General features: G+C 47.0%; 1 protein-coding gene across 1 annotated transcript in view; it reads right to left on the reverse strand.

Moving 5' to 3' along the window:
- Positions 1-13,392: 13,392 nt before the first annotated feature.
- The window catches only part of LOC136590905 (mycocerosic acid synthase-like polyketide synthase), a 157,979-nt gene continuing 148,529 nt past the window's right edge, over positions 13,393-22,842 (reverse strand). The window contains 1 exon segment of the mRNA XM_066588427.1: positions 13,393-15,834. Within this exon segment, the coding sequence (XP_066444524.1) occupies positions 13,800-15,834 (2,035 nt within the window). The 3' untranslated portion in view covers positions 13,393-13,799.

Here is a 22,842-nt window from a genome sequence, read left to right on the forward strand (position 1 = left end):
CCTGCTGACGCTTGCCCACCACTGTGCTGCCACGCTCAGTTTGGGAAACGCTGGTCTAGATGATTAAATTTCCCAGTGTTGAGACTGCTTAATCAAACTAACGTAATTCAAGCTAAATGGTTTATACCGTAGTTACTAACCAACACACAATAGTGCTAGATTACCTTACAGGGGATTCACGTGGGCAGAGGAATCCAAATCAAATTGTCAAACCTTTCACTGGGCTGATACCTAAAACTTAACTTTTATTATTATTTAAATAAAACACACTCTTAGAGCGCCTACCCACTTGCGTTGCCGATTTTCACGCGTGAAAAACGCAGCATTTTCGCGCGTTTTTGCGCGTTTTCCGTGCGTTTTTCACGGCGTTTTTTGCAGCCCTCCATTGACAATCATGGGTGCATTAAGTGAAAAATAAGGAGACATATGCAACTGACAGTTCCTATGTGAAAAAACCCCATGAAACGGGAAAAAAACCCCAGATGGACAAGAACACATTCTATACTAATTGCTCTTGAGAAAAAACACAAAACATCACAGGAAAAAAAATCGCAAGTGGGTAGGCACCCTTACCGGGCTAAAGGAAAATACTAGACAAAACACAAAAAAGCACCACTCATATTGTTTTACATCATGGACAAGCCATATAGTGGGTAAAACCCGTCCACTCTGTCTTTTCATAGGTGAAAGTATACCTATATATTTAGGCAAACAGAGCCATTCTACCAATCTAATTAGAAATGTGGATCAGTCAGAGAAATTGTGCCCAAAGTCGAATGTTCTCTGTGAAAGAGGGCACCATCTGGGGGAGGGGGTGGCAGATCAATCCCAACCCTTTCGGTGACTTAAAAGATAAAACTCTCCCCCTCAATCGCCGGATTCTGTAGATAGGGAGCTATAGGACAAGTAAGTGTTCCATTCTTAATACTAAAATAGTGGTAAAGGTTCACTGGTGACCGCTGTTTGCATATTACTGGACCAGATAGTGACCCTTCAGTTGATACTGGGAGCAAACATAGTCTCACACCATACCAGGTTCTATAGTCTCCTCATAGTGAGACTGATCTTGTCACCTTCTCGCCAAATACTTTTTTTCCCGTCTGAGTTTAGAGTAGATCTTGGGAATGAGCCAATACCTGACACAGGCTCGGTTTTAAATAATATCCTATCCAAGATGAACTCAGCTTTACAAGTGAACACTCAATGTGTCCTAAGTAGAGATGAGCGAGCACACTCATCCGAGCTTGATGCTCGTTCGAGTATTAGGGAACTCGAGATGCTCGTTACTCATGACGAGCACCACGCGGTGTTCGAGTCAATTCCATTTCCTTCCCTGAAAGATTTGCGCCATTTTCTGGCCAATAGACATGCAGGGAAGGCATTACAACTTCCTCCTGTGACGTTCCAGCCTTATCCCACCCCCCTGCAGTGAGTGGCTGAAGAGATCAAGTGACAGTCGAGTATATAAAGTGGCGCCGCCTGTGGCTCGCCACAGACGCACGCTGGCAGAGATTAGGGACAGTGCTGCTGCTGCTATAGGGAGAGTGTTAGTGTCTACAAGAACCCCAACGGTCCTTCTTAGGGCCACAGCTCACCTAGTGCACTACTGTTTTGGCTGCTGGGAGCAGTTGTGCACCTTTTTTTTTTTGTATATCGGGCGTGCAGCCCTATTACAGCTATAGCGTTCTCAGGCTGCAGTCTGTACTTGAGTATAGGGGAAGTATTGGTGAGGCAGGGACAGTGGTAGTGTGGAATCCTGTCTACAACAATCCCAACGGTCCTTCTTAGGGCTACCTGTGACCGTGTGCATTTAACTCCGTGGTTGCTGGGAGTTGTAGTACCTCAGTATTGCACAGCAAGGCCTGCGTTCAGCCTTCAGTAAATTTTTTTGCTGGGTGCAGTTAGCGTAACGTAAGCACTGTCTGCCTCCAAGTGCATGCCAAGAAACCACAAATTTTTTTCACCGCTCTGTGTTAGCCGTCAGCTGCCTGCACAGTGTATGGTGCCAGACACCCATAGAGGGAAAGTCCAATACACGCTCTATAGCCTGCATTGCATTGAAAAAAACAAATTTTAAAAATGAAATCCTTTTTACGGCTACCTGTGACCCAGTGCATATCACTGCGTGGCCTGTGGAACTTGAGGTGCATCAAAACTGCATAGTGCAAAGCAAGACCTGCGTGCAGCCCTAAGTAAAAATTTTTGCTGGGTGCAGTTAGTGTAACGTAAGAGCTGTCTGCCGCCAAGTGGACGCCAACATACAACACACTTTTTACACCGCTCTGTGTTAGTCGTCAGCTGCCTGCACAGTGTACGGTGACAGACACCCATAGAGGGAAAGTCCGATACAAGCTGTATAGCCTGCATTGCATTGAAAAAAACAGATATTAAAAAAGAAATCCTTTTTACGGCTACCTGTGACCCAGTGCATTTGACTGCGTGGCCTGTGGGACTTTAGGTGCATCACAATTGCATATTGCACAGCTAGTCCTGCTTGCATCCCTCCTTATAATTTATCTCTGGCTTCATTTTGCGTTATATAACCGCTGGTAGCCACCAACTGCGCGGCAATAATTCACAAAAATTTTTACACAGCTCAGTGTCTGCTCGATTCTTAATCTACTATGCTGAGGGGTAGGAGTAGGGGTAGGGGATGTGGACATGGTCGAGGACGCAGAGATCCACGTGAGGGTGTGGGCATAGGCCCAGTTCCTGGTCCTGCTGAATCGCAGCCGGCTGCTGCGGGATTAGGAGAGAGGAAAGTTTCTGGGGTCCCCAGCTTCATATCACAATTTTTGGGTCCACATTGTAGACCTTTATTAAAAAACGAGCAGTGTGAGCAGGTCCTATCGTGGATGGCAGAAAGTGCATCCAGCAATCTATCGACCACCCAGAGTTCTACGCCGTCCACTGCTGCAACTCTGAATCCTCTGGCTGCTGCTCCTCCTTCCTCCCAGCCTCCTCATTCCATGAAAATGTCACATTCTGATAAGCAGACAGACTCCCAGGAACTGTTCTCGGGTCCCTGCCCTGATTGGGAAAAAATGGTTCCTCTCCCACCTGAGGAGTTTGTTGTGACTGATGCCCAACCTTTGGAAAGTTTCCGGGGTCCGGGTGATGAGGCGGGGGACTTCCGGGAACTGTCTCAAGAGCTTTCAGTGGGTGAGGAGGATGATGATAATGAGACACAGTTGTCTATCAGTGAGGCAATAGTAAGGGCAGTAAGTCGGCGGGAGGAGAGCACAGAGGATTTGTAGGAAGAGCCGCTGGACGATGAGGTAACTGACACCACTTGGTTTGATAAGCCAACTAAGGACAGGTCTTCAGAGGGGGAGGCAAGTGCAGCAGCAGGACAGGTTGGAAGAGGCAGTGGGGTGGCCAGGGGTAGAGACAGGGCCAGACCGAATAATCCACCAACTGTTTCCCAAAGCACACCCTCGCGCCAAGCCACCGTGCAGAGGCCAAGGTGCTCGAAGTTGTGGCAGTTTTTCATTGAGAGTGCGGACGACCGACGGACAGTGTTGTGCAACCTTTGTCGCACCAAGATCAGCCGGGGAGCCACCACTACCAGCCTCACCACCACCAGCATGCGCAGGCATATGATGGCCAAGCACCCCACAAGGTGGGACAAAGGCCATTCACTGTCTCCGGGTCGCACCACTGCCTCTCCTCCTGTGCCCCAACCTGCCACTGAGATCCAACCCCCCTTTCAGGACACAGGCACGAGCGACTCCCGGCCTGCACCCTCACCTCCACTGTCCTCGGCCCCATTGAGCAATGTCTCTCAGCGCAGCGTCCGGCTGTTGCTAGCACAAGCGTTGGAGCGAAAGCGCAAATACGCTGCCACGCACCTGCACGCTCAAACTTTAAACGTGCACATAGCCAAATTGATCAGCCTGGAGATGCTGCCGTACAGGCTTGTGGAAATGGAGGCTTTCAAAAACATGATGGCGACGGCGGCCCTGCGCTACTCGGTCCCCAGTCGCCACTATTTTTCATAGTGTGCCGTCCCAGCCCTGCACGACCACGTCTCCCGCAACATTGTACGCGCCCTCACCAACGCGGTTACTGGGAAGGTCCACTTAACAACGGACACGTGGACAAACACAGGCAGGCAGGGCCACTATATCTCCCTGACTGCACATTGGGTGAATTTAGTGGAGGCTGTGACAGAGTCAGAGCCTGGGACCGCTCATGTCCTACCCACCCCCAGCATTGTGGGCCCCAGCTCGGTGGTGGTATCTGCGGCGGTGTATGTCACCTTCCCTAAAACTTCCCCCTCCTCCTCCTCCTCCTACGCAACCTCTACCTTGCAATTAAGATGTGTCTGCAGCACGTCGCCAGCAGTTGGTGTCACGCGGCGTGGCAGCACAGTGGTGGGCAAGCGTCAGCAGGCCGTGCTGAAACTAATAATTTCAGGAGAGTAGAGGCACACGGCCCACGAACTGTTGCAGGGTCTGACGGAGCAGACCGACCGCTGACTTTCGCCGCTGAGCCTCAAACCGGGCATGGTCGTATGTGACAACGGCCGTAACCTGGTGGCGGCTTTGCAGCTCGGCAGCCTCTAGCACGTGCCATGCCTGGCCCACGTCTTTAATTTGGTGGTTCAGCGGTTTCTGAAAAACTACCCACACTTGTCAGACTTCCTCAGCAAGGTGCACCGGGTCAGCGCACATTTCCTCAAGTCCAACACAGACGCTGCCACCCTGCGGACTTTGCAACATCGGTTTAATCAGCCAGTGCACCGACTGCTGTGCAACGTGCCCACACGGTGGAACTCTACGCTGCACATGTTGGCCAGGCTGTATGAGCAGCGTAGAGCTATAATGGAATACCAACTCCAACATGGGCGGCGCAGTGGGAGTCAGCCTCCTCAATTCTTTTCAGAAGAGTGGGCCTGGTTGGCAGACATCTGCCAGGTCTTTGGAAAGTTTGAGAAGTCTACCCAGGTGGTGAGCGGCGATGCTGCAATCATTAGCGTCACCATTCCTCTGCTATGCCTCTTGAGAAGTTCCCTGCAAAGCATAAAGGCAGACGCTTTGCGCTCGGTAACAGAGCCGGGGGAAGACAGTATGTCGCTGGATAGTCAGAGCACCCTCCTGTCTATATCTCAGCGCGGTGAGGAGTAGGAGGAAGAGCATGAGGAGGATGAGGAGGAGGGGGAAGAGACAGCTTGGCCCACTGCTGAGGGTACACATGCTGCTTGCCTGTCATCCTTTCAGCGTGTATGGCCTGAGGAGGAGGAGGAGGAGGATCCTGAAAGTGATCTTCCTAGTGAGGACAGCCATGTGTTGCGTACAGGTACACATGGCTGACTTCATGTTAGGATGCCTTTCTCGTGACCCTCGAGTTACACGCATTCTGGCCACTACGGATTACTGGGTGTACACACTGCTCGACCCACGGTATAAGGAGAACCTTTCCACTCTCATACCCGAAGAGGAAAGGGGTTCGAGAGTGATGCTATACCACAGGACCCTGGCGGACAAACTGATGGTAAAATTCCCATCCAACAGCGCTAGTGGCCGAAGGCGCAGTCCCGAGGGCCAGGTAGCAGGGGAGGCGCGGAGATCAGGCAGCATGTACAGCACAGGCAGGGGAACACTCTCTAAGGCCCTGGTCAGCTTTATGGCTCCCTAGCAAGACTGTGTCACCGCTCCCCAGTCAAGGCTGAGTCGGCGGGAGCACTGTAAAAGGATGGTGAGGGAGTACGTAGCCGATCGCACGACCGTCCTCCGTGACGCCTCTGCCCCCTACAACTACTGGGTGTCGAAGCTGGACACGTGGCCTGAACTCGCGCTGTATGCCCTGGAGGTGCTTGCTTGTCCTGCGGCTAGCGTCTTGTCAGAGAGGGTGTTTAGTGCGGCTGGGGGAATCATCACAGATAAGCGTACCCGCCTGTCAACCGACAGTGCCGACAGGCTTACAGTCATCAAGATGAACAAAGCCTGGATTTCCCCAGACTTCTCTTCTCCACCAGCGGACAGCAGCGATACCTAAGCAATACGTAGGCTGCACCTGCGAATGGAAGCATCGTTCTCTATCCCCATCAAAAACGGGGACCTTTTTGCTTCATCAATCTGTGTATAATATTCCTCCTCCTCCTCCTGCTCCTCCTCCTGAAACCTCACATAATCTTTAAAGCGTTGAAACTTTCACCTCAACCAATTTTTATTTTAACTGGGCTGCCTCCAGGCCTAGTTACCAATTAAGCCACATTAACCAAAGCGATTAATGGGTTTCACCTGCCCTCTTGGTTGGGCATGGGCAATTTTTCTCAGGTACATTAGTACTGTTGGTACACCAATTTTTGGGGGCCCTCGCCTACAGTGTAATCAAATGAATTTTTAGCCCACCTGCATTACAGCTGACGTTACATCAGCTGTGTTGGGCACTGCAATGGGATATATTTATGTACCGCCAGTGGGTTCCAGGGAGCCACCCATGCCGTGGGTCCACAGGGAGTTGTAACTGCATGTGTCCACTTTTAAAGAACCCCAGTCTGACTGGGGCATGCAGTGTTGGCCGAAGCCCACCTGCATTTATTCGGACGTTACCTCAGCTGTGATGGGCACTGCAATGGGATACGTTTATGTACAGCCGGTGGGTTCCAGGGAGCCACCCATGCTGAGGGTGCACACGGAATTCCCATTGCGGAGTTGTACCTGGCTGTGACTATTTATAAAAAACCGCGGTCTGACTGGGGCATGCAGACACCTTGACAGAATGAATAGTGTGTGGCACATAGGTTCCCCATTGCTATGCCCACGTGTGCAGCTCCAGATGGAGGTGGCACAGGATTGGATTTCTCATTGCTTCTGTACAGCATTGTGGACTATCGCCCCGCCCCTTTTAAAGAGGGTTGCTGCCTAGCCGTGCCAACCCTCTGCAGTGTGTGCCTGCTTTTCCTCTGGCAGACGCACTTATAAATAGACATGAGGGTGGCGTGGCATGAGGGCAGCTGAAGGCTGGGCAGGGACAGTTTGGTGTGCGCTGTGGACACTGGGTCGTGGGGGGGAGGGGGGGGGGGTTGGGCAGCATGTAACCCAGGAGAAGTGGCAGCGGAGTGTCATGCAGGCAGTGATTGTGCTTTGTTGGAGGTAGTGTGGTGCGTAGCTAAGGTATGCATTGCTAATGAGGGCTTTTCAGAAGTAAAAATTGTTGGGAGAGGGGGGGGCACTCTTGCCGCTATTGTGGCTTAATAGTGGGACCTGGGAACTTGAGATGCAGCCCAACATGTAGCCCCTCGCCTGCCCTATCCGTTGCTGTGTTGCTCCCATCACTTTCTTGAATTGCCCAGATTTTCACAAATGGAAACCTTAGCGAGTATCGGCGATATACAAAAATGCTCGGGTCGCCCATTGACTTCAATGGGGTTCGTTACTCGAAACAAACCCTCGAGCATCGCGAAAAGTTCGTCTCGAGTAACGAGCACCCGAGCATTTTGGTGCTCGCTCATCTCTACTGTGCACCTCATGACCTCAGAGGGCAATAGCGAGGGCCTGTCAGGAGAACTAGGGACACCTCTCCCAAAGGTTCCTTTGACGCCAATGTTTACATTGATGCAATTGGGGGGCCCAAGGCGGGTACCGAACAAGTATGAGGCGAGGAATCGGATAACTGCGGTGTTTGAGTCTTTTCTTGCATGGTGGGTAACAGTGAATAAATATGTAGACTGGATTAATTACATATACTATAACCAACAGAGACTTGTTAATTTTACAAGAAATGCAATCAAGGGCTCAGCAGAGCAACTAGGACCTACCTCACTCATTCATGGCAAAATAAAATGTCTCTTGATATGTTGCTAGCAGAAAAAGGAGGGGTTTTGTAAAATGATTGGAGGATGTTGTTGTTGTACTTTCATTTCTAATAATGCTGCACCAGATGGCAGTGTTACCCGAGCACTGGAGGGGTTAAATGCATTATCAAATAAACTAGCTGAAAACTCTGGCACACACGATTCATTCAGGGACTGGTTGGAAAGCTTATTCAGACACTGGTCACAAGTCTATACTCCACACTAGTCTCTGTGTCAGTATTTGCCCCCATTCTAGTACTCTGCGGTTGCTGCTGTATTTTATGTATCCAAGGACTGCTACAAAACCTTATTGACACTTCCATCACCAAAACTATGTTCCTAAATATACAAGATGACAAAAAACAAGATGACTTACTGGGTCAAGTGCCCACCTCTGTATGACAAGTGATGGTTAAAAATTCTAGAAACAAATATCTATTTTACTTTTATGATTTTAAAGTGTGACATTTTGATTCCAGTGTGTTCTCAATGTGTACCAGAGGATTGCTCTGAAAATGTATTTGAGACATAATCTTACTAAGATACTGTGTTGATGTACCGTATTAATCTAAAGTGGTGAATGTTAAGAAAATTGTAGATCAATGTATCAGTTAATTGTCTTTGCTATTAAATTGTAGTCTATAAATATATAGCATCCTGCTTCTACAAGTAGTGAGGGGGGTTAAATGTAACCATTTCTATATACCAGTGAGTGTATGTTACTGACAGAGATAAGAAAGTCCTCCAGACCCCCTCTCTTGCATTCTTTCCTAATGAAATAACGCTTTCTTTGTATGTTATAGCTATACCTTAAAAGTATAAATTATTCATGATATATAAACCACATGCAAATTTGAATACATTAAAATCATTTGATACCGCAACAGGCTGGTGTGATTTGTATTTCTCCAGGAGCCCATGCTTCTACACAAGATCTGAGATTGTGACGTGCGTGTAGCAGAGCTGTTTGTGATGTAAATGTGGCAGAGCTGTGTGTGTGTGACATGCTTGTAAAAGAGCTGTTTGTGTGTAATGTGCATGTAGCAGAGCTATCTATTATCTATCAAACAGCCTAGTGGCGCAATGATGGTGACATCATCACAGGTCATAAGACAGCAGCCGTATGCTTACTACTCCAATTCCTTTCACTATACTATATTAGTAAGTGTGTGTGGCAGAGCTGTGTGTGTGTGTAACGTGTGTCGCAGAGCTGTTTGAGAGTGTGACGTGCGTACAGCAGAGCTGTGTGTGTGACATGCATGTAGTAGGGCTGTGTGTGTGTCACGTGCGTGTAGCAGAGCTGTGTGTGTGTCCCATGGGTGTAGCAGAAATGTGTGTGTCATACACAAATGTAGCAGAGTTGTGGGTGTGTGACGTGCATGTAGTAGAGCTGTGTGTCTGTGATGTGCAAGGAGCCGTGTGTGACATGCTTAAAACAAAGCTGTGTGTGTATGATGTGCATGTAGAAGAGCTATCTATTATTTATCAAACAGCCAGGTGGCGCAATGATGGTGACATCATCACAGGTCCTAAACTAGCAGGTCCTAAAACAGCAGCCATATGCTTACTACTGCAATCCCTTTCAATACACTATATTAGTAAGTGTGTGTGGCAGAGCTGTGTGTGTGTGTCGTGTGTAGCACAGCAGTGTGTGTTTGACATTGCACCACTAGAAACACTGGTACTGGAATTTCCTAATAATTAAAAATGACATTTATAATATGCAGAGCGATTTTCTTTTCATTCATTATGTAGTGAGCCCCACCAGTATATATGTTAGTTTGTATTACCTTGATTAGTTATTTCTATTTGAAACTCCTGGCTGCCTCCTCCTTAGATGGTCACGTTATCTCAATTTTGACCAGCACAGGTTTACTTGGGGTTATATGTTCAGTTTCTAGTCAGTTTCACAGCCTGTGTAATCCTGTTAAATGAACCCTACCACAGAAACTGCCTAAAGGGGAATGCAGACACTCTCCCAACACCGTAACTGATGTACAGATGATGTCACAAAGTTACAATAGAGGAAATCACAACTTATGCTCCTGACTTATGGTCTGTAGTTTATTTTAGGAGAATATATAATACAGACAGTAATGGCAGTTTTGCAGAGATGGTCATGTAATGCTGTGCTGATGCATCATAGGATTGATGTGAAAGGGAAAACAACATCATGATGGTGCCTGATAAGCATTAGACAGGTAGCTGCACTGCATGGAAGTGGCTGCAGTCTCCTGCAGAGGAGACCTCCAGAGTGCAACAGGCAATGAGGTGAGAGCAGGGATGGAGAAATGTGCTGAAGGAAGTGAGGCGTTGTGGGCTGGCTTGGTGGGTATATAAAGTGTGTGTTAGGTTGTCTACTCTTATATAATTCGTTATTGTCATGAGTAAAAAGGACGATTTATCAACGTTGAAAAAAAGGATGATTATTGGCTTTCAGACCAAGGTGGCTGTATTTCATCAAACAGCGCATTTTGTGAACTGTTCGCATGTTGCTCTAGTGAAAGTGTATAATGAGTGGACAAATGGCACTATTGGGAAAAGCTAATGTTGAAACTTCTGAGCATCACTTGCCATTGACGTGAGAAGTGAATGTTGGCTATAAAGTTGCTCAAGGGCTGATTAATACTTTATAGTGGAGCAGTTCACAATGAAAATGAGCCAGGGGGCTACCAGAGATTTCTAAAAAAACAGTTTAGTGAACCCAAATGCATACGGGGCTATGAAGCAGATGGATAACAAAAGTGTATCTGAAGGAAAGGCTTCAATTTGCCTGGCAGTATTGGAATTGGCCCACTGCTGATTGGCAAATAGTTGCCTTCTCCGTTGAGTAATGTTTTCTGATTCATCGAACAGATGTACAGTGGTGTGTCAGGCGAGAAACATCTTCGAACAAACAACTTGCAACCACTGCTAGAAAAATACTATCTGGTGGCAGCAGCATTATGGTCTAGGGAAATGTTTTCTATGACATTCTCTGGGCACACTCTGAACTGATTTGGTAAAGAATCTATCCTTGCAGCTCACGTACACCCATACATACTGTTTATCTTCCCTAAGGAAGATGGGGTCTTCCAGCAAGATAGTGCAACATGTCACACAGTGACATGTCTGACAATGGTTGGAAGAGCATAACCAAGACTTCCAAGTACTACACTGGTCACCTAATTCCCTAGATTTGAACCTGAATGGTCATCCATAGGACACCTCGATTGTCATGTTCACTCCATGGATCCTCCCCCATGCACCCTCCAGGAACTGTGGGATGCACTGCAGTCAGCATGGCTCCGGCTACCAGAGACCACCTACCTCTCCTTACTGAATCCTTCCCAGCCCATCTACCTGCTGTGCTTGCGGCACATGGCAGTTACTCTAGATGTTAGCTTGTCATAATTTTGTGACTTGACTCACCGATTAATTCCATGTTTTTTCTTCTTTTTTTTCCTTTATTTTCTACATTGAAGATTCACATTGAAGACATGAAAACTATGAAGGAACACTTATGCATTTAAGTAGTAAACAAAAAAGTCTTAAATTAGATTAGGTTTTATATTTTACATTCTTCAAAAGTAGCCTCCTTTTGCTCTGATGGTAATTTTGCACACTCTGGCAATTCTGTCAATCTGCTTCATGAGATAGTCACCTGGAATGGTTTTCAGTTAGCAGACATGCCTTGTTGAACTAATTTGTGGAATTTCTTGTCTTTTTCATGTGGTTTAGCCCATCAGTTTTGTTGTGCAGAGGTCGGGTTGGTACACAGTTTCATACAGGGTTTAACCCTATTAAATTTTTGTTTTAATCCACATTGTGGCAAGAACCACTCACCTCGATAAAGAGAAATGACAGTCCATCATTACTTTTAGACATAAAGGTTAATTGGTTCAGCAAATTTCAAGAACATTGATGGTACCCTCAAATGCTTTCATGAAAACCATCCAATGCTACAATGGAACTGGCTCTCATGAAGACTGTGCCAGGAAAGGAAAGAAAGACCAACAGTTACCTCTGCTGCAAGGGGACGTTCATTAGAGCTACCAGCCTCAGAAACAGTAAATTACCAGCACCTCAGATTAGAGCCCACATAAATGCTTCACAGACTGCAGACACATCTTACATCAGGTGTTCCGAGCTGTGATGGCGTGGGGGTGCTTTGCTGGTGACACTGTTGTTGATTTATTCAAATTTGAAGGCACACTTACCAGAATCATTTGACAGCAACCCATTACCCCATCTGTTTTGCACTTAGTGGAAACATCATTTGTTTTCCGACAGGTCAATGACCCCAAACACCGCTCCTGGCTATGCTAGGGTTATTTGACCAAGAAGGAGAATGCTGCATCAGATGACATGGCCTCTACAATCGTCCAACCTAAACCCTACTGAGGTGGTTTGGGGAGGAGTTGGACTGCGGAGCAAAGGGAAAGCAGCCAGCTAGTGTTCAATATCTGTGGGAACTACTTCCAGACTGTTGAAAAACCATTCCAGGTGACGACTTAATGAAACTGATTGAGTGAATCCAACAGTGTGCAAAGCTATCATCAAAGCAAAAAGGGGCTACTAAAAAAAAACATCAAATGAAAAGATGTTTCCAAACTTTTGACTAGTACTGTAGATCACTTTAAAGAGATTCATTTTCATGTTGACATTAAAGAGGCTTTTGTTATTCATTTCTATAAAAAAGTAATTTATTATGAATTCCTGTTATTACACAATACAAACTGAAAAAAGGCCAAGAAAAGGGTGTAAATATGTTTAATAAACAGTTTATATATTTGTAGTTAATTTACATTAATAATTATTATCATAGTACATGAAATATGCAAATAAGTGATTCTTCCAATCTATAGGTGTGTCCATATTACTGACACTTTATATTATATCTTGGAATACTCTTATATAAATAGCTAACACTATAATAGAGAGTGATCAAAAGAATACCAGCTCTCCGGTGTAAGTAAGGTAGAGATGGTAGTAGCAAAATGACTTACTTCACAGGGGTGCCTTGGTCCCCGGCACCCCTGAATCCTAGACAGCAAATAGTATCGCAGACGTGGCAAAAGATCAGTATAACAATTTATTTGTTTCCATGCAATGCATTTCGGCCTCAAACAAAGGCTTTCTCAAGCCTATAACTCATTTCTTTTACTATAATAGAAAGGGCAAACAGAAGAAAATCTCTCTGCATATTAGAAACGTTATATGCTTATTTAACGAGAAAAATCAAAGTCATAGGAAAAAATGCATAAGAGGGAAAATTAATACTGTGGTGCTAAAAGTGTTTGAATAGAGATGAGCGACTATACTCGCTAAAGGCAATTGCTTGAGCGAGCATTGCCTTTAGCGAGTACCTGCCCACTCGAGACAGAAGGTTCGGGTGCCGGCAGCGGGCAGGGAGCTGGGGGGGGGGGGAGAGCGGGGCGGAACGGACGGGAGATCTCTCTCTCCCTCTCTCCCCCGCGCTCCCTCCTGCTGACAGACGCTACTCACCGCTCCCCCGCACCAGCACCCGAACCTTCTGACTCGAGCAGGCGGGTACTCGCTAAAGGCAATGCTCGCTCGAGCAATTGCCTTTAGCGAGTATACTCGCTCATCTCTATATGTGAATAATTCCGAAGGTTCACTTTAAATTACTGAATCCACCTTTGCTCTAGTGCTCCCTCCATGGCTACTGTTCTTACTCCAATTTGAAGGAATCCAAGACACCACAGATTCCAGTAAAATGTTCAATGTTTATTCATTCCGTCATTAAAAAACCAGTGACACATTTTCAATACAACGGCTGGATGTCACTGAAACGTAGTAAAGGATGTATTTTTAATTAGAATATATTTTACATTTTATTGGAATATACGGAGCCTTGGATTTCTTCAAATTGAAGTAGTACTGCCGTGAACTGGAAGGCTACTCCTAGTTATATGGTTATTAAAGACTGGAGAAATCATTCACATCCATGTACTGTACTCAATTCAAATCACATGTGATGCTTTTATTTTCCATATCACAGTTTTGTTTCCTGTATTATTTCTCTTTCAAGCTCATTAGCGTCACAGTCGACTTCTTTCAGCATTGATACCAGCCAAGAGATTGTTGTATTTGGATCCAAAATGTTGACCACAGGTATTCTAATGCTCTTATCTCGGAAGATGCGATTCTGCATTGTCATAGTGACCATGGAATCAACACCCAGAGAACTGAGAAGAGTATTCATAGTGATAGCACTAGCGCTCACGCCAGTCTGCTCACTAACTACTAGCAAAATGTAATCTTCAGGTTTTTCACACTTTATTTGGGTGGATTGTCTCACCTTCAGTGTTTCTTCCAAGTTTTCATTTACATCCAACAAAACATTGCGAAACCTTTTCTTCAGCCCCGGGGTGTAAGAAACCAGATTATTCTTCATGGTTTTAAAATCTAATTTTGCAATTGTTTGGTGGGTATTGTTTAATAAAAGACAATTCTTTAGATGAACTCGTATTTCTTCTGCATTTAATAGTAGGATTCCTTTTGCTTTTAAGAGTTCATGAATTTTGTGCTGGTTGAGTAATACCCCAAGATTGAGGGCACCCCAACTGATCGACTGTCCACAAAGACCCAGATTTCTTCTGTAGTGACAGAACACGTCTAAAAAAGAGTTGGCAGCAGCATAACTTGCTTGCCCTGAATTTCCAACTGATGAAGCAAGAGATGAATAACAAACAAAATAGTCAAGTTTAATGTTTTTAGTAGCATGGTGAAGATTCACAGCTCCATCTACTTTTGGACTTAGGACTTTCTCAAACATGAGCAAGTTTAGGTTCTGCAGAATCCCATCATGAAAAACAGCAGCGCTGTGAAAGATACCTCTGATTGGAATTCTTGGAAATGTTTTTTGGATGGAATCTATGGCCTTTATGACGTCAGTATAGTTAGTTATGTTACATTGCAGGGTGACTATCTTTGTGTTTTCTTTCTCAACCTCAGCTATTTGTTGCACCATTTCAAGAGTGGGATTTTGTCTGGATAAAATGACAACGTTGTCACCACCATTCTGTAGAATGAATTTCACCGTTTCAAACCCAAGACCAGTCAGACCACCTGTGACTATATAAACACCACAGTGCTGAAAAAGCTTTTGAGCAGGTGAAGACTCAGAAATCTTTGAGGTTATACTATTGTCTAGCTTAATGAGAGGTAAGGCCTGAACTGTTGAGTAGCTGCACAGTGTATTCTTCCCTTCAGATGTATTGCATTGTGGTTGGGTGATAGACTCCAGAATATTGATTTCAGATGGTATAGAATATAGCCATTTGTGTAAGTCACTTGCAAACCGTTGTAAATATGATTTCTGAAGCACAGCAGCAAAATCAAGTACATGAACATGAATGTCTTGCCTAGTGTAAAGCATCAGGTTTTTTACATTTTTCTGGTCTGATAGGATAATGACATATTTAAGAAGAGGTAGTTCAGTGAGTGCTTCTCTAGATATACCTTCTGCTGTGGGAAGAACTACCATAGCAACACACATTTTGTCTTTTATCATATTCCCATTGGATCTGACAACTTCCCAGCCTGCTTGTTCTGCTGTTTTGCATAAAACTCTGCATAAAATGGACTTTGCATCTGATGTCACTATTGCCAGTTGTGGTTTATTTTTTGCACATGGTAGTTGGTGATGTAATATTTCCCAGGCTAAAACAAAGAAGGAGATACAGGGAGACTTTCTTAATACAACTGCTTCCTTAACCAAGTAGCAAACATTCTCGGGAACCCTTATTTTGGAGGCTGCAACAACTGGATAACATACGACAACTCCATCCCCAACTTGAATTTCTTTGACATCTTTCCCAACTGCGCTAACAATTCCAGCAAAATCCAGAGCAATGAGCTCATGCTTTTCACTCATTGTCCAATACAAAGCACTTCCATATTTCCAACTTGAAAGGCTCACAGGAAAATAATCATCTGTGTGGGCACAAATTTTGTCAATATTAATCTCTATTTCGTTGCCCTTTAATTCTGAAAATGTGGAATTTGTAAGTTCGGCAGAAACGTCCCTTATTTTGTAGGGATTAGAGATGAGCGAACGCGTTCGTCCGAGCTTGATATTCGTGCGAATATTAGGGTGTTCGGGATGTTCGTTATTCGTGACGAACACCATGCGGTGTTCTGGTTACTTTCACTTCCTTCCCTGAGACGTTAGCGCGCTTTTCTGGCCAATTGAAAGACAGGGAAGGCATTACAACTTCCCCCTGCAACGTTTAAGCCCTATACCACCCCCCTGCTGTGAGTGGCTGGCGAGATCAGGTGTTCGCCTAATATAAAAGTCGGCCCCTCCCGCGGCTCGCCTCAGATGCGGTGTGAGTTAGATGAGGGACAGTGCTGTTTATACCGGAGCTGCTGTAGGGAAAGAATTGGTAGTTAGTGTAGGCTTCAAGACCCCCCAAAGGTCCTTATTAGGGCCACTGATAGCTGTGTGTTGGCTGCTGTTAGCAGTGGGATTTTTTTTTCTTTCTCAAAATCGCCTCTGCAGACCGTTGCACCTGGCATTAGGGACAGAAGTGCTGCATAGGCAGGGAGAGTGTTAGGAGTGAGTGTAGCCTTCAAGAACCTCAACGGTCCTTTCTAGGGCCATATTTATCCGTGTGCAGTACTGTCCAGGCTGCTGTTGGCTGTGCTGCATTTTTTTTGGGCTTCTCAAAATCGCCTCTGCAGAGCATTGCACCCTCCATTGATACTGCAGGGAAAGAATTGTATAGGCAGGGCCACAACACAGTTATTATTCATAGAATATACGCAGTGCTGCCTGTTGGTGGGAAAAAACTGAAAAGAAATCTATTTGTCCAGCCTGTGTCCGTCCTTACGCCTGTGGAGACGTGTGAGCTGCGTGAAAAACATTGCTAAATCATACGCAGCCAGCTACGCTTTACTGCTGGGTTCGCCATTTGCTTTCCTTAATTGGGGAAAAAAATACCTGCTCTCCAAGAGTTATAATAACTCTGCTACCCTCACGTTCTGTGACACATAAGCAGGGACACAGCGCAGTTATTAAACTTCGCAGGTTCATTGAATATACGCAGTGCTGCCTGTTGGTGGGAAAAAACTGAAAACAAATCTATTTGTCCAGCCTGTGTCCGTCCTTACGCCTGTGGAGACGTGTGAGCTGCGTGAAAAACATTGCTAAATCATACGCAGCCAGCTACGGTTTACTGCTGGGTTCGCCATTTGCTTTCCTTAATTGGGAAAAAAAATACCTGCTCTCCAAGAGTTATAATAACTCTGCTACCCTCACGTTCTGTGACACATAAGCAGGGACACAGCGCAGTTATTAAACTTCGCAGGTTCATTGAATATACGCAGTGCTGCCTGTTGGTGGGAAAAAACTGAAAACAAATCTATTTGTCCAGCCTGTGTCCGTCCTTACGCCTGTGGAGACGTGTGAGCTGCGTGAAAAACATTGCTAAATCATACGCAGCCAGCTACGCTTTACTGCTGGGTTCGCCATTTGCTTTCCTTAATTGGGAAAAAAAATACCTGCTCTCCAAGAGTTATAATAACTCTGCTACCCTCACGTTCTGTGACACATAAGCAGGGACACAGCGCAGTTATTAAACTTCGCAGGTTCATTGAATATACGCAGTGCTGCCTGTTGGTGGGAAAAAACTGAAAAGAAATCTATTTGTCCAGCCTGTGTCCGTCCTTACGCCTGTGGAGACGTGTGAGCTGCGTGAAAAACATTGCTAAATCATACGCAGCCAGCTACGCTTTACTGCTGGGTTCGCCATTTGCTTTCCTTAATTGGGGAAAAAAATACCTGCTCTCCAAGAGTTATAATAACTCTGCTACCCTCACGTTCTGTGACACATAAGCAGGGACACAGCGCAGTTATTAAACTTCGCAGGTTCATTGAATATACGCAGTGCTGCCTGTTGGTGGGAAAAAACTGAAAACAAATCTATTTGTCCAGCCTGTGTCCGTCCTTACGCCTGTGTAGACGTGTGAGCTGCGTGAAAAACATTGCTAAATCATACGCAGCCAGCTACGCTTTACTGCTGGGTTCGCCATTTGCTTTCCTTAATTGGGAAAAAAAATACCTGCTCTCCAAGAGTTATAATAACTCTGCTACCCTCACGTTCTGTGACACATAAGCAGGGACACAGCGCAGTTATTAAACTTCGCAGGTTCATTGAATATACGCAGTGCTGCCTGTTGGTGGGAAAAAACTGAAAACAAATCTATTTGTCCAGCCTGTGTCCGTCCTTACGCCTGTGGAGACGTGTGAGCTGCGTGAAAAACATTGCTAAATCATACGCAGCCAGCTACGCTTTACTGCTGGGTTCGCCATTTGCTTTCCTTAATTGGGAAAAAAAATACCTGCTCTCCAAGAGTTATAATAACTCTGCTACCCTCACGTTCTGTGACACATAAGCAGGGACACAGCGCAGTTATTAAACTTCGCAGGTTCATTGAATATACGCAGTGCTGCCTGTTGGTGGGAAAAAACTGAAAAGAAATCTATTTGTCCAGCCTGTGTCCGTCCTTACGCCTGTGTAGACGTGTGAGCTGCGTGAAAAACATTGCTAAATCATACGCAGCCAGCTACGCTTTACTGCTGGGTTCGCCATTTGCTTTCCTTAATTGGGGAAAAAAATACCTGCTCTCCAAGAGTTATAATAACTCTGCTACCCTCACGTTCTGTGACACATAAGCAGGGACACAGCGCAGTTATTAAACTTCGCAGGTTCATTGAATATACGCAGTGCTGCCTGTTGGTGGGAAAAAACTGAAAACAAATCTATTTGTCCAGCCTGTGTCCGTCCTTACGCCTGTGTAGACGTGTGAGCTGCGTGAAAAACATTGCTAAATCATACGCAGCCAGCTACGCTTTACTGCTGGGTTCGCCATTTGCTTTCCTTAATTGGGAAAAAAAATACCTGCTCTCCAAGAGTTATAATAACTCTGCTACCCTCACGTTCTGTGACACATAAGCAGGGACACAGCGCAGTTATTAAACTTCGCAGGTTCATTGAATATACGCAGTGCTGCCTGTTGGTGGGAAAAAACTGAAAACAAATCTATTTGTCCAGCCTGTGTCCGTCCTTACGCCTGTGTAGACGTGTGAGCTGCGTGAAAAACATTGCTAAATCATACGCAGCCAGCTACGCTTTACTGCTGGGTTCGCCATTTGCTTTCCTTAATTGGGAAAAAAAATACCTGCTCTCCAAGAGTTATAATAACTCTGCTACCCTCACGTTCTGTGACACATAAGCAGGGACACAGCGCAGTTATTAAACTTCGCAGGTTCATTGAATATACGCAGTGCTGCCTGTTGGTGGGAAAAAACTGAAAACAAATCTATTTGTCCAGCCTGTGTCCGTCCTTACGCCTGTGGAGACGTGTGAGCTGCGTGAAAAACATTGCTAAATCATACGCAGCCAGCTACGCTTTACTGCTGGGTTCGCCATTTGCTTTCCTTAATTGGGAAAAAAAATACCTGCTCTCCAAGAGTTATAATAACTCTGCTACCCTCACGTTCTGTGACACATAAGCAGGGACACAGCGCAGTTATTAAACTTCGCAGGTTCATTGAATATACGCAGTGCTGCCTGTTGGTGGGAAAAAACTGAAAACAAATCTATTTGTCCAGCCTGTGTCCGTCCTTACGCCTGTGTAGACGTGTGAGCTGCGTGAAAAACATTGCTAAATCATACGCAGCCAGCTACGCTTTACTGCTGGGTTCGCCATTTGCTTTCCTTAATTGGGAAAAAAAATACCTGCTCTCCAAGAGTTATAATAACTCTGCTACCCTCACGTTCTGTGACACATAAGCAGGGACACAGCGCAGTTATTAAACTTCGCAGGTTCATTGAATATACGCAGTGCTGCCTGTTGGTGGGAAAAAACTGAAAACAAATCTATTTGTCCAGCCTGTGTCCGTCCTTACGCCTGTGGAGACGTGTGAGCTGCGTGAAAAACATTGCTAAATCATACGCAGCCAGCTACGCTTTACTGCTGGGTTCGCCATTTGCTTTCCTTAATTGGGAAAAAAAATACCTGCTCTCCAAGAGTTATAATAACTCTGCTACCCTCACGTTCTGTGACACATAAGCAGGGACACAGCGCAGTTATTAAACTTCGCAGGTTCATTGAATATACGCAGTGCTGCCTGTTGGTGGGAAAAAACTGAAAACAAATCTATTTGTCCAGCCTGTGTCCGTCCTTACGCCTGTGTAGACGTGTGAGCTGCGTGAAAAACATTGCTAAATCATACGCAGCCAGCTACGCTTTACTGCTGGGTTCGCCATTTGCTTTCCTTAATTGGGAAAAAAAATACCTGCTCTCCAAGAGTTATAATAACTCTGCTACCCTCACGTTCTGTGACACATAAGCAGGGACACAGCGCAGTTATTAAACTTCGCAGGTTCATTGAATATACGCAGTGCTGCCTGTTGGTGGGAAAAAACTGAAAACAAATCTATTTGTCCAGCCTGTGTCCGTCCTTACGCCTGTGGAGACGTGTGAGCTGCGTGAAAAACATTGCTAAATCATACGCAGCCAGCTACGCTTTACTGCTGGGTTCGCCATTTGCTTTCCTTAATTGGGAAAAAAAATACCTGCTCTGCCACAGTTAATAACTCTGCTACCCTCACGTTCTGTGACACATAAGCAGGGACACAGCACAGTTATTAAACTTAGATAATTCATTCACTAGAGGCAGTGGGGCCTTTCGTTTTCCAAAAAGGGCAAAAATTATATTTGGCCTGCAGTCTTGCGCCAATTTATTTCCTGCCTGGGAAATCTAATCACTGGTAATACAGCATGCTGAGGGGTAGGGGTAAGCCTAGAGGACGTGGACGTGGACGTGGCCGAGGACGCGGAGGGCCAAGTCAGGGTGTGGGCACAGGCCAAGCTCCTGATCCAGGTGTGTCGCAGCCGACTGCTGCGCGATTAGGAGAGAGGCACGTTTCTGGCGTCCCCACATTCATCGCCCAATTAATGGGTCCACGCGGGAGACGGTTATTAGAAAATGAGCAGTGTGAGCAGGTCCTGTCCTGGATGGCAGAAAGTGCTTCGAGCAACCTATCGTCTACCCGCAGTTCTGCGCCGTCCACTGCTGCCAATCCGAATCCTCTGTCTGCTGCTCCTCCTTCCTCCCAGCCTCCTCACTCCACTACAATAACACCTGCTCAGGAGCGGGAGCACTCCCAGGAACTGTTCTCGGGCCCCTGCTTAGATTGGGCAGCAGCGGTTCCTCTCCCACCAGAGGAGTTTATCGTCACTGATGCCCAACCATTCGAAAGTTCCCGGGGTCCGGGGGAAGAGGCTGGGGACTTCCGCCAACTGTCTCAACAACTTTCTGTGGGTGAGGAGGACGATGACGATCAGACACAGTTGTCTTGCAGTGAGGTAGTAGTAAGGGCAGTAAGTCCCAGGGAGCAGCGCACAGAGGATTCGGAGGAAGAGCAGCAGGACGATGAGGTGACTGACCCCACCTGGTGTGCAACGCTTACTCAGGAGGACAGGTCTTCAGAGGGGGAGTCAAGGGCATCAGCAGGGCAGGTTGCAAGAGGCAGTGCAGTGGCCAGGGGTAGAGGCAGGGCCAGACCGAATAATCCACCAAGTGTTTCCCAAAGCGCCCCCTCGCGCCATGCCACCCTGCGGAGGCCGAGGTGCTCTAAGGTCTGGCAGTTTTTCACAGAGACGCCTGACGACCGACGAACAGTGGTGTGCAACCTTTGTCGCGCAAAGCTCAGCCGGGGAGCCAACACCAACAGCCTCACCACCACCAGCATGCGCAGACATATGATGGCCAAGCACCCCACAAGGTGGGACGAAGGCCGTTCACCGCCTCCGGTTTGCACCCCTGCCTCTCCCCCTGTGCCCCAACCTGCCACTGAGATGCAACCCCCCTCTCAGGACACAGGCACTACCGCCTCATGGCCTGCACCCACACCCTCATCTCCGCTGTCCTCGGCCCCATCCAGCAGTGTAGTTCAGCGCACCGTTCAGCCGTCGCTTGCGCAAGTGTTCGAGCGCAAGCGCAAGTACGCCGCCACGCACCCGCACGCTCAAACGTTAACCGTCCGCATCGCAAAATTCATCAGCCTTGAGATGCTGCCGTATAGGGTTGTGGAAACGGAGTCCTTCAAAAGTATCATGGAGGCGGCGGCCCCGCGCTACTCAGTTCCCAGTCGCCACTACTTTTCCCGATGTGCCGTCCCAGCCCTGCACGACCACGTCTCCCGCAACATTGTGCGCGCCCTCACCAACGCGGTTACTGCCACGGTCCACTTAACTACGGACACGTGGACAAGCACAGGCGGGCAGGGCCACTACATCTCCCTGACGGCACATTGGGTGAATTTAGTGGAGGCTGGGACAGAGTCAGAGCCTGGGACCGCTCACGTCCTACCCACCCCCAGAATTGCGGGCCCCAGCTCGGTGCTGGTATCTGCGGAGGTCTATGCTTCCTCCACTAAAGCACCCTCCTCCTCCTCCTCCTCCTCTGTCTCACAATCAAGATGTGTTAGCAGCAGCATGTCGCCAGCAGTCGGTGTCGCGCGGTGTGGCAGCACAGCGGTGGGCAAGCGTCAGCAGGCCGTGCTGAAACTACTCAGCTTAGGCGATAAGAGGCACACGGCCCACGAACTGCTGCAGGGTCTGACACAGCAGACGGACCGCTGGCTTGCGCCGCTGAGCCTCCAACCGGGCATGGTCGTGTGTGACAACGGCCGTAACCTGGTGGCGGCTCTGCAGCTCGGCAGCCTCACGCACGTGCCATGCCTGGCCCACGTATTTAATTTGGTGGTTCAGCGCTTTCTGAAAAGCTACCCACGCTTGTCAGACCTGCTCGTAAAGGCGCGCCGGCTCTGCGCACATTTCCGCAAGTCCCACACGGACGCTGCCACCCTGCGCACCCTGCAACATCACTTTAAGCTGCCAGTGCACCGACTGCTGTGCGACGTGCCCACACGGTGGAACTCTACGCTCCACATGTTGGCCAGGCTCTATGAACAGCGTAGAGCTATAGTCGAATACCAACTCCAACATGGGCGGCGCAGTGG

Source organism: Eleutherodactylus coqui, unplaced genomic scaffold (assembly GCF_035609145.1).
Source record: "Eleutherodactylus coqui strain aEleCoq1 unplaced genomic scaffold, aEleCoq1.hap1 HAP1_SCAFFOLD_53, whole genome shotgun sequence".
Lineage (NCBI taxonomy): Eukaryota > Metazoa > Chordata > Amphibia > Anura > Eleutherodactylidae > Eleutherodactylus > Eleutherodactylus coqui.